Genomic DNA, 12,171 nt, shown 5'->3' with positions numbered 1-12,171 from the left:
TTTTTTTAAACAAATGATTGCACTTTGCAAATCATACATTACAGAGACGCGCGCCGCGCTGTAGGAGCTTTGCGAAAATTTTCGGAAGATCGTCCGCTAAGCTCGGCGCCGGCTCGTCTTCGACGCTTCCGGTATCTCATGGCACGATTTCCAAACGGCACGTACCGTCTGCGAACGCGGCCGTAGATTGCCAGAAACAGGTGTATTTTTTTTTTCTTGAACGTGGCAAGTTCGTCTGTTGATATTTTTGCCCCAAACTTCCACTACAAAGCCGCGTCTCTGTAGTAAATTGCAACGCGGTACGCTGAACAACCGATTTTTCCAAACCGTCCAAAGTAGGGTCGAATCATTAGTGTACACGCTGTAGAACCCCACTATAGCTAGGCCAACATCTCCTGGATAGCAAGGCCAATATCTCCTAGATAGCAAGGCCGTAGTGTTGACTTTCGACGTAAACTAAATGAGGCTAACACGGAGAACTGATTCGACACGACTGCAGCATCCGGGTTGGGCTGTAACTCGTGTTTAAGAATGAAAAACACGAGTCTGAGCCGAACGCTGAAGCAGCAGTCATATCCAAACTGTCCGACGTTAGCCTTTTTAAGGTGACGTCATAAATTCAGCACTACGGCCTTGCTATGTAGGAGATACTGGCTAGGCCTAAAGTTGGGACCGCTTTTCGAGATTGTCAAATGGCGCTCTCTTTCCCCCTTCAACTTTCATTTCAATCGTGTTGTCTAACACAGTCTAATAAACTGCGAGTGCATATATCGACTCAGTGTGACATTCACGGGAGTAGTGTTAAGAATACGGACCTTCTCTCCCACTTCGGTTAGATCCCCGGCTCGAAATGTGTTTATGTCCTCGTGAAGTTGGCAAGCGCCAAGCACGCGGGCATAGTCCTCGTCATGCATGGGCTTTCCGTAAAGGATGTTGGACTGCACACTCATGTTGTGGACATTGGCGATTTGCGGGACATAGGCTACGCGGCCCTGAAAACAATATTTATTTATTAATTTATTCACGTATTTGCACTGCTTCTCAAGTACAGCGTAAATACCAAGGGAAGAAGACACGGGGTCAGTGGTACCATCGGGCTCAAATGAGCTACAAACAGTGACGGAACTTCGAGCCCACTGCCGGTGCAGCTTCCAAGCTTGGGTGGTGCTTGGCGAGGTTCAAACTCAACGGAGTTCGACGCTGCGAGGTTATGCTTCCTACTCCGATGTGTTTGGACTTCGCCAAGTGCAACCCATGCTTGGAAGCTGCACCGGTAGTAGGCTCGAAGTTTCGTCAGTGTTCGCATTTGATTTAAACCCGACGGTACATTCGTTTAAAATATTATATCACACCGGCGATTAGAAGCTAGTGCAATACCTTATGGCCACGCTTGAAAGCAATACTCCCGGAGTGCATGCACGAGGGATACACCTTGTGATCTCCCCGTCTTTATCGGAAGAATAGACGACTAGTGTTAATGCCGCCTGGTTGTCTTTCTTTTTGCGAAAAGTGGTAGCCGCAAGTTCGTGTTGCTCTTTGCTTGCCTGAGGATTGGGTTACTAGCAAGAAAAAACAAACCCAGGAAGGCCGAAACTCCCTGTTTTCAAAATTCAGGCGGGTGACAAAACCAAAAGGTGGCAAAGCGAGAAACGCGGCCCAGCTAACGAGGAGTCAAAGAATTTGGCAAAGGATGTGGCAAAAAAGGTGACAAAGCAAAAAAGCGGACAAAGTTAACATGTCAAGTCCCAGAAAGTGGCAAAGCTCAGAAGGGAGCAAATCCAAAGGGTGAGAAAGCTAAGGAGGTTGCAAAGTCAAGGTGGTAGCAAAGCAAAGCAAAGCCAAGGGGACAGTGAACTGAAAAAGAGAGCAGAGCCAAAGAGGTGACAAGAAAAAACGGCAAGCTCAAAGAGAAATCAAAGCCAAGAAGGGGGTAAAGCCAACAAAACGGAAAAGTTAGAAAGGCGGGACAGTTGAGAAGGAAGCAGTCAAAACGTCTGCTATGCGAATGAGGCAGAGAAATCAAGAAAGCGGCAAACTATAAAAGCAGCAAGGCCAAACTCAACCCATTCATGTGGGTCGTAATGCCGCAGTCCAACCATAGTGACAAAGAGGACCAACTGACATCGACAAGCCTCAAGCGCGTGAGGCATGCACGCGAAGGTATTCTTGGCAGGCTTGCAATCATTCATACAAACATTACGAGAACCACAAGAATGCAGTACTACATCAAATGTGCCTACGTTCTTAAGGCTTGTCAGTGTCGGTCGCTTGTGTTCTTTGCTCTAGTGGGACAGGGGCATTACAGTCGAAGGTTTTACAATGTCATCTTTATTTTGCAAGGACCAATCCCGTAATTGTTGGAAGTCATCTAGTGTCACGAATGGGGTAACGCACGGTGCACTTGACGGTGCCCTCCAACAGGTGCATGTCTCCGAGGATAGCGGAGAGCAGAGAAGACTTGCCGCTGCCCACGAACCCTACCACGCCCACCAGGGAGCCGGGCTTCACGTGGAGGTTGACATTATCGAGGCCGGCGCCGGTCTCGTCGGACGTGTTCTTGCTCCACGTAAAAGAGCTGTTGGAAAGAATCACCTCTCCTGGGCGAAAACAGGCTAATGAGAACAGCATTAGAAACACGACATGCTTCGATGGCCAGGGAGAAAACTGTCAGCCTTTTCAGGAAAATATAGACTCGATCGCGAAGACAAATCAAAGCTGTGGTCAAGCTTTTGATAATTGCTTCATTGATAGTACTATTATTATTATTATACTACTATTAATATTATTAGTAGTAGTGGAAGTAGTTTTTCACGTGCGACAGTGTAAAGTCAAGAAGACGGGACAGTTGGGAAGGAAGCAGTCAAAACGTCCAATATGCGAACGACGAAGCGATATCAAGAAGGCAGTAAAACTATAAAAGCAGCAAGGCCAAGCTCATCTTATATATGTGGTCCGTTATGCCCGAGCCTCACCATGGCGACAAGCAAAAACAACCGATATCGACAAGACTCAAGCACGTGAAGCATGCGCGCATTAAGGTATCATTGGCGAGCTTGCAATCATTCATCCTAACATCACGAGAACCATAAGACTACAACCCTACATCAGTCTTGTTTGTGGACACTGCAGTGAACATTGATTGACTCATTTATTTATTCATTCATGCATTGATTATTTGATCGATTGATTGGTTGGTTTTGTATGCGTGTATAATGAGAATTTATTGTCTTTATGGCTCAATAATTACATTTATAAATTAAAAAGAAGGAAAACAGATCTAAAGATACCAAATAATGATTAAAGCCTATAAACAAAAAAAAGAATACTTTTAACGCAAAAAATATAGAACAATATTTGTTTCACGATACTTGGGCTCACCTTCAAGACCGACGACCAGTTCGCGCTTTCCACTTTTCCCTCGCTTCCTCCTCTCCCCCCTTCTACCCTGTCCACCGTTGCCTCATTCCTCCTCCCCCATGGGGAGGAGGATCTTCTGCCTTGCAGAATCTCGGGTCTGGTCGTCGGCCTTTAAGCCCAAACACAGCCTACGCTACGAGCTGACGGGACCAATTAGACAGTGTCAAGAGCACATTACTATAGTGTTCGTCATTTTTCTCTACGAAATCTATTGTCGCTGAACCTATCATACACAGAAAAGACCCAGTGACTTGCGCCATAAATTGATCAATTGACTTTTCAATTTACAAGGAAGCCCTTTATACGTGAATATGTAATTTCACGACTTTTAAAATGCTTGCACACGTGAATTTGCGTGTGAACTATAATTTACCGTCTCGTTTTTCAGCATTGTCTTCAAAGTTGACCTTCGGCTCCTCTTTCTCTTCTTCGGTGCAGAATTCAACAATCCGCCTCACCGCCAAAGATACCTTTTAAAACAAAGAAATCAATGAGTTAGTCTTGTTACTGAACAAACGAGAAGTAAGACTCAAACTTTTAGGTATAAAACATTAAAGAAACGGTACGTGTCGGAAAATAATTTCACGATATTTTCATTTTAAGATAACAAACACGTATACATTTCAATCATTTTTCTACGTATATATTTTATTCTTTTACTTGAGACAACGCTGTTTTCTATTTTTTCTGGATTTTTCTTTAACAGGATAAAAGAAATCCATTTTTTGGGGGCTCACACAGGTTATGACAAACACAAGTTAGAACGCTGTTAAAGGGGTGAAAAAAACAATTTTGTGCCTTTGCTAGAATCCCGCTTGCTTAGAACTATTTTTTTGACATTCACAACTTATGAAACAGACGTGTTTCCTTTTTTTTTTTTTTTTTTTTTTTACAAAACGGAAGTCGTAAAAAGAAAAATTCGAGACGCTTTTTCCTAAAATTGAAGTCATTCTAGTGGCGTAGTGCCGCGCAACGCACTTTGGGAACTTATTGGTCACGGTTTTAATTTCGATTTTCCACCCTGAATTCACAACATTCCGTCACGACTAAATACAGTAAATGCATTTTAGAATATGTGACTTCCCTTACATGCATGTTATGTTTGAGGGGGGAAGGGGGGCCTACCAGAGTTTATGCGCAGGCAAACACAGAAAGCGGAAGAATTGCACTGGGCCTATCATCCTCTTGCATCATCTCAGTGACCTAGGCTTCCGAAATTATCTATGAACAGGGAGGTTCATACTGCACTCTGGAGCGGTGGCCTGGCCGGCGGAAAGGTATGGGACGCGGCCGGCCGTATTCCTACTCCTCGATAAGTATAGGCAGGTGCTTACGGCCGCTGTAGATTCCTGTTTCAACGGAGGCTCTCACGAAGATGAATGAGTGCCATGTAAGCGAGCGCTCACTTTATTTTCATGCAGTGCTGAGACGCCCTACTTCATCAATGGGGCGATCGAAACCGAAACCATGCCACTCCTCTCCAAGGCCAAATTGGTCTCATAATGCAACGCGCGGAGTATTGCGTGCAGGAACTTGAAAGTAGTCTGTAACCTCAACCTTTAGGTAGTACACTGTACTCAACTGTTAAATATAACAACAGAGCGGTGGCCGGAGAGACTGTATGCGTCATTCGTCATCTACCGGCTCACTCTGGCAGCTTATGCCGCTGTTGTTTTCATGAGTTACACCCCCAGCTCCGAAACAATACCCAATGCATGACTCCGCGATAACAAAAAAAAAAGTCTCTCTTCGATTTTGTTCTTCGTTGTTTAAAGAAGGTGGCCTTTATCTAAGAAACTGCAAGATCACCGAGGTATGGTAGCCCCGCATGGTAAATGCGTAGGTGCGACTAAACAGAGCGGAAAAAACAACAAAACAAACAAGTAAATATTTAAAGCGCGGGTGACAAAGAAAGACACAGGGAGGTCATGCGATAATTGTATCGGGGAGCGGCGACAATCGCAAGAACAGCCGCCTTATTATCTGCAACATCATTGATTTAATCGCTAGACAGCTCTGTTATCAGTTTCGGCCACCACTCCGCATTATATTTTACAGTTGAGCACACTGTACTAGCGGCCACGTGATCTGAAGCTGATAACAAGCCGCGAATGTTTATCATAGCTAACCGCGGGAGTTGGCAGAGCACAAATGTGCTCCTCTATACTGACAAAACCTGGCAGATCGTCACGAGACGAGGCCGCCGAAAATAAAAAGGTAGAGCGGCAGACAAGAGTTATGTAACGGACGCCCCGCTGCGGCGAGACGCCGAAACACACTTCTCCCGAGCGATGGAATGTCCACTCGTGCTTCTCGTGTTCCTCGGGCTACAGCTTCTTTTCTCGTCGGGTTCAAAAACCATGATTCGGGTCCTCGCCGCTGCAAAAGCTGTGCGCTGAATACCAGACTCCCCGAGAAATGCTCTCTGCTACCAGATCCTCGCCCTTTAAGCCTGCGACCGGGCACTCTATGGCTCCGTCATCAAACTGCCAGGCTTTGTGAATATAGAGGAGGCTATGGCACAAGGCATACGCTGTCCCGTCATCGCAGCTAATGAGACACGAGAAACTACACGAATGCATGTTGATGCCTTAATTGTCACGAGCCCAAATCGAATGCTTCGGCAATGCTCGTGCCCACAGTATTAGCCGATTTTAAACACCGTCAACGCGTGGGTCTCAAACGTTAATAGAGAGTTTTAGTAGAACGTTCCCATGACTCCGATAACGATACCCGATACTCCGCCACCGCCTCCCTTGCGCATGCATAGTATCGTTATCGGGGCTATCGGAGGTATCGGAACGATCTCTCGTTCCGATACCTCCGATAGCCCCTCTCTAATGACTAAATCCTGGGGATAGCATGGTTGACGACGCCCACGATGCGATCCCCAAAACTTCGTCATTAATTTTTGTAAAGGAGGTACTAGAGCAAAACGTCCGCTTTTATCCTCAAAATTACTCGGCGAGAAAACGTATTGGTCAGCAGCGTGGCGCGTGAGGATGCTTGGGCCCCACTACTGCCAATTAGTTTGTGCAAAGGCAGAAAAATGCCTACTCATCATAGGTTGCACGGCCTATAAATGGGCGCTTGAGTCACTTTTTCGGCAAATTTATCTGCGAAAGGTCCGTGGGTACCAAAAGGTGGACTGTGGTATCGATTAAATTTTATTACTTCGCTCGACGTTCTCTGCAGGTTGAAACTAACTGATCTATAGTTCAGTAGAAACGCGATAGTAAACAATTAGTATAGTGTCAACGGCGTCACATCGAAAGGAATACTCGTTCAAAATGCATCATTATAGCGATATGATTCATGGCCATTCCACAGATTAGACTTAATTTAAAATTCTCGCGTTGGTTGATTTATTTGTTCCTTCACTCAGAATTAATTACATGTTTTATTTACCGAGAGCTGATCATAATCCTACGTCTTTAAACATTAGCCACGGGTGAACAAAGGAACCGTTACCTGACTCCTGCATCGCAGGGCGCACGCCATTTGCGTCATGGTGACATCCGTTAAAAAAACGATGTACACACAACTGAACGTGGCAGCCGATGTGAGGACTTGTCTTGGGTTGAAAACAACCAAGGTTGCGAACAATATGATGATCAACTGCGAATGTCAAAATACAAATGTTTTTATTATTTTCAATGTTCAGTGTGCGTGGTTCGTCTTGTCATTGATAACAAACGCGCAAAAACGATGGTCGCAGTGACGGTGCATTTCTGGAACTGTTTGATTGGCCCCATTCGATCGTCGCGTCCGCTGCGGTCAAATTGTTTAAGCGAAAAAGAGTATAGACCTTTCCAGCTCTTATTACACTGGCGAAAACTGCTGAGTCACTGAGCTGTGGACGCCTGCGCAGCGTCTGATATATCGCAGAACAGAGCTACAGCGCATGTCCAGAAGGCGTTCCACAGCCCAGTTGACAAGCACGGCAACGCGCAGAAGACGATTTTTGCAAATGTCTATAGACCTTTTTCACAAGGGTGCCGCCAACTTGAATTGTCGTCACTTCCAGTATGAGCGAAAACGTTGTTGTGCCATTGCCACGCCAATAGAAGGCATTTAGGATATAAGCGTAAACGTCACACATTCTAGTTTTGCCTTCCTCTTTTTTTTTACCATTTGCAAGTTGAAACGTTTTATTATTTTTTCGACGCCCATTCCGGATATGTGTAGGTGGCTGGGGACGAGAGTGCACAAAAAGGTCAATAGTACACGATTATCGCACTCAAGCAAGCCATACCGAAGGCAGCCTACGCTTCGTAGGAGAACCGGTGATTCGCTGCCCCGGGATGCGACGATTCCAAACATCCCGCTGCCAGTATGAGATGCTCTACGGATTCCGTGACATCGCCGTTATACCCCACCTTCCGGTCACGTGAAACGCGACGTCACGCGTTCAATGAAGGTGATTAAAACGTGACATGTAATGCGAATTATAGTTCGCCGCATGTCTCAAAAGATTTCACTTTAGAAATTAATTCATTTGCTTTAAAGAAAAAAATATCAGAATTTTAGGCGGGATTTGAACCGACAACCCTTCGGTTTTGAGCTGGACACGATACCGACTAGGTCACGTGAGGCACGCTTGCAAGGCTTGGCAACGAGCGGGAGTTTATATGTATATATGCCGTGCCCGAGCCGAAGCGAGGCGACAGCAGCGGCAGGACGATCCGGAGACGCGATAGTGTCTCCGAGCATCAGAAGCCCATGAAAACGCGATGCGGACGGGGCCCCATAACGCTCTCGCTTTCCACTCTTAAAGGCAAAGTTAAGCGTCCTCCGAGATTTTTTTTTTCCCCGTTCTTTTTGTGCAAATAAAAGTTTTTTTTTTTTTTTTTTATGTCCGCTTTAGTGAAATAGACCACCTTGCAAGCACTTGCAGTAACCGTTTACGACTAGAGACTGACCTACCTATCCACACTAATAAACGAAGCATGTTGACGCAGTTTTGTAAAACTCGTTCTAATTAAAAAATAAAAATAAAATATCACAATTGGCTTCAACACTATTGGCTAAGTTCGCTGAGACCTTAGTAAAGGCTCTGTGACATTTCGCTTTTAATGTGTGCGTGTGGACTGGTATGGGTGGTCCTCGACTTCGCTTGGAAATGTAGCGAATGGGGCAAACAGTATTATGCGCCAATCAAAAACACAAACTCTTGCAGCGCACTCGGACATGCTCAAAGAAAAATGTGTGAACCATGCTTAATAAATCTGCCGATGGTGCGTGACATGCATACCACAGAGCTTGAGGCACTGTATATGGAGTCAATGAGACCGTCCAGCACGTTGACCCAGAAGAGCGGCTTCATCTCCACGTCTCTGGCGCGCAGCAGCTTTCCTGGTAGGCGCCTTCCCAGGCATACATTTTCACGAGGCGCACCGACGATAGAAGGTCCGAGGTCATCTTGAGCCGCTCGCCACGGGCTCTCATCTGGCGTCGCTGTTATTGAACGAATGAAACGCCAAATTACAGTCTTCAACAATATAAAAGACCCAATCTACGAGGCAGTTTAAGTCGGCTGTGAGGGATTCGCTTTGGAAAAGTTCACATTCCTCGGTGTGAGAAAGTAAATAATCTTCGGGTCTATTCTTTCTCTAAAAATAAAATGTCTCTGATCAATCTGAACTTAGCATCACCGCATAAACGACCTCGGCGAATGAATTTTTATATATTGTAGGAGAGATACCATTCATGCCTAACCAAAGGCTTTCACTGCTCCTTGATGTAAGGTAAACAGGGTTGTGTTGATGTTTCCGGTTGTTGTAGAGTGGCCGCAGACTTGTACAGAAAACGCGAAAAATGCTCTATATAATTGAAACGCTATTCTGGTGGCAGCCGAATCATTCTACAGAGAAAGACCGAGGGAGAGAAGGTGATGAGACTGTCTAGGGATGACAGAGCGCCGAGCTCTGATTGGAAGGATTAATGGGTAGATGCAAAGGCTTGCTGGATTCACCTCTACTCACCGTTTGCGTTGGAACGCAGAACGCCACCCTCTTGCGTTCGAACGCGAGACACTGCGTGGAAAGCAGACGGCGGTCTTGATCGCCTTGATCGGAAAGATACAGTGAGTAGAGACGAAGGTTGCTAGCCTTTGCGACTACCCCCTAATCCTCCGAATCAGAGTACGACGCTCTGATGTACCAGCGCCCTCTCATCTCCTCCTCCCCCTTGGTTTCTTACCGTACCTGGATGCTAAAAACACCGGGAGTAAAACGCATTTCAGGAACTGTTGTTTGAACTGCGTTCCTTCAGGGTATTACAGTTTGGCATAGCAAGACCAAAAGCAACAATTATATTATTTTTAAAAAAAGTATTTGTTTGACAGTTGGTATTTAGAAAGTCAGCTTGGCAGCTTGAACAGTTGTGGTATATTATGATGACATCACCTATTTCATAGCAGATTATAAATTTATATTTTATCCTGAGGTTTTTTTATACGCTAAATTCAAATAGGAGTTGCACAAAAAAAAACTTTAGAAACAGGGAAATTTTCAAAACATTGTTTAATCCACACAATAAGGAAGATTCAGTCACTTGTAACATCTGTTTGCCTTTCATCATGTCGAAAGAATGTCATCAAAATATCCATTATGGTAAAAGGTTTTAATCCTAGCTACCTATATAGTCAATAAAATGTGTTGCTCGTCAACTATCTCATACCAGAAAAACCACTTCGGTAGCGACCTTTATCTCCAAATTGCTATAATGCATGAGATAAAGTAGTTAATGAGCGATCGTTTGAATGAGTTTAAAAGACATTATAAAATCGTTTTGAAAAGTGAGGAACTTACAGCAATAATCACAATAATAATCTTTGGAGAGGGGAAACAAGGGGAGCAAAGGAGAAACACAAATATCGAAACACCGCTATGTGACTGCTGCGCGACTGAAATAATCTGCCTGGTCCTGGTACAGAACCAGGGACCTTTCTATTTCCAGTAGAGCGCTCTACCAACTGAGCTAACCAGGAGTTAGACGTCAGCAAAGCAAAAGGTTTTAAACAGCTGCCACCAGTCTAACCCGAAGAAGGGTGAACGGCCTGATTTTAAGGGCATAATGTTAATGCAATTAATGCAAAGTGCCGCGGCCTGGAAATGGAGGGATTCCTGGTTCGATACCAGGACCAGGCGGATTTTTTTAGTCGCGCACCAGTCACCTTGTGGTGCTTAGAGTTTTGTGTTTGTCCTTTGTTCTTGGATTATTGTTCTTGTTATTCTTGTCCAGCTTGCTGCACTTTGCATTATTTGCATTACCGTCATAAATAATCTATATATTTATTATTTTCCCCGCTACATTTAGCGGGGAAACAGACTTCGTGCATAGGTCATGTGATGTCAATTTCTCCGCTAAACTTAGCGGGGAAATGCACAGAGGGACGAACGAACGGACAATTTTGGGGGATTGAGATTTTCATAACAACAGCACTAAAAAATGTTCACGCTGTATCGCGTCACGTACAAGAACCTATGTATGTATCTCACTCACCCAGAGCAGATTCTGCATCCTCGAGATTGGTATGGGAACCAGAAACACAAAGAGGAGGTATCCCGCGCAGCAAAGCGTCACTCCCGCGCCCACCCTCATCGCCAGCAGGTAGAGGAGGATGGGCATGCAAAGAACGCCGCAGCCGGGCAGCGGGAAATTGTAGACGCTCATCGACAACTGGGTGCAGTCTACGCCCAGTATGGACACCACGTGACCCGTCGAAATGGACGCCCTCGCAGAAGGAGATAGCAACGTCATCTGAGTGGTAGAAATAAAAAAACAAAAAAACACTGAGTGTTGAAAGCAAGCACCAGACCCATCGCGACGCGGAGACGACGGTCTTCTTCCCTCTGATTGGAGGCAGACAGTGGTCGGAGACAAAGGCAGCCTGCCTTCGCGTCTACCCACTAATCCTTCCAATCAGAGCTCGGTGCTCTGACGCCACTGCACGTCCTCCTCAGAGCCGTTTATACTGAGAGAGTTTGGCCGATGGGCGGAGCTTGTTGGCCGCTAGAACAAGCGGATTTCGCGATAACACAATATGGCGTTACTTCTTTGTCTTGTTCATTCCTGAGAAATCGGGTAGAGTTCCTATGAGTCAGAGCCACAATATGGCGGACGGAAGTAGTCATCCCCCGGTTGTCAGACTACGCTGCTGTGGTTGTCAGACTGTCAAAATCTCCTTAAGAAGGCCAAACTCTCTCAGTATAAACGGCTCTGGTCCTCCTCAGCTTCGCGCCTCCAGCACATGCTCGTTGCCTTCCTCCGAATTTCGGCTCCGCGTGCTACGGAGTTTTACCGAAGGCCGAATGCTCGCTCTCGAGAAGAAGCCTCTACTGGGATTTTAACCCGTCACCAACTTTAGGTGGGGTTGGATAATGCCTCAAGTTTTTCCTCCTCACCCGTTTGAAAACCACTATGTTTCGCGTCGCGGGGGTCCAGACTAACAGCAAAGGCTACAAGCGAAAGTGAGTACATTTGAATGGAGTTTGATTAACACTCTCGCTGTACGAGCGCGAGCGTAGCCTAGGCAAGATCAAACCCATGGGGATTGTAGAATGCAGTCTGCGCTTGTACTCCGCTCACCTTTATATGCTGAAACTACAACCTAAGCTACGAGCACGAGCTAGCCCCCGCTCCTGGCTTTGAGATATGCATTTCTAGCGCGAGCGCTCGTTCTGCGGAGAAACGCTTCAAAGCAGCGACCTCGAGCTCCTGCGCTAATGGCATTTGCTGCAGGGTGAACGG

At 45.7% G+C, this 12,171-nt stretch overlaps 1 protein-coding gene across 1 annotated transcript in view; it reads right to left on the bottom strand.

Moving 5' to 3' along the window:
- The window catches only part of LOC8039783 (ATP-binding cassette sub-family C member 2), a 61,027-nt gene extending 50,025 nt beyond the window's left edge, over positions 1–11,002 (bottom strand). Inside the window, 7 exon segments of the mRNA XM_040207036.3 lie at positions 816–992; positions 2,395–2,597; positions 3,791–3,887; positions 6,889–7,035; positions 8,672–8,763; positions 8,766–8,874; positions 10,924–11,002. Of these exon segments, the coding sequence (XP_040062970.3) occupies positions 816–992; positions 2,395–2,597; positions 3,791–3,887; positions 6,889–7,035; positions 8,672–8,763; positions 8,766–8,874; positions 10,924–10,941 (843 nt within the window). The 5' untranslated portion in view covers positions 10,942–11,002.
- Between the last annotated feature and the right edge of the window lie 1,169 nt (positions 11,003–12,171).

Source organism: Ixodes scapularis, unplaced genomic scaffold (assembly GCF_016920785.2).
Source record: "Ixodes scapularis isolate PalLabHiFi unplaced genomic scaffold, ASM1692078v2 PGA_scaffold8__174_contigs__length_109621045, whole genome shotgun sequence".
Classification (NCBI taxonomy): domain Eukaryota; kingdom Metazoa; phylum Arthropoda; class Arachnida; order Ixodida; family Ixodidae; genus Ixodes; species Ixodes scapularis.
This window is presented reverse-complemented; position numbering and strand designations above follow the sequence as displayed.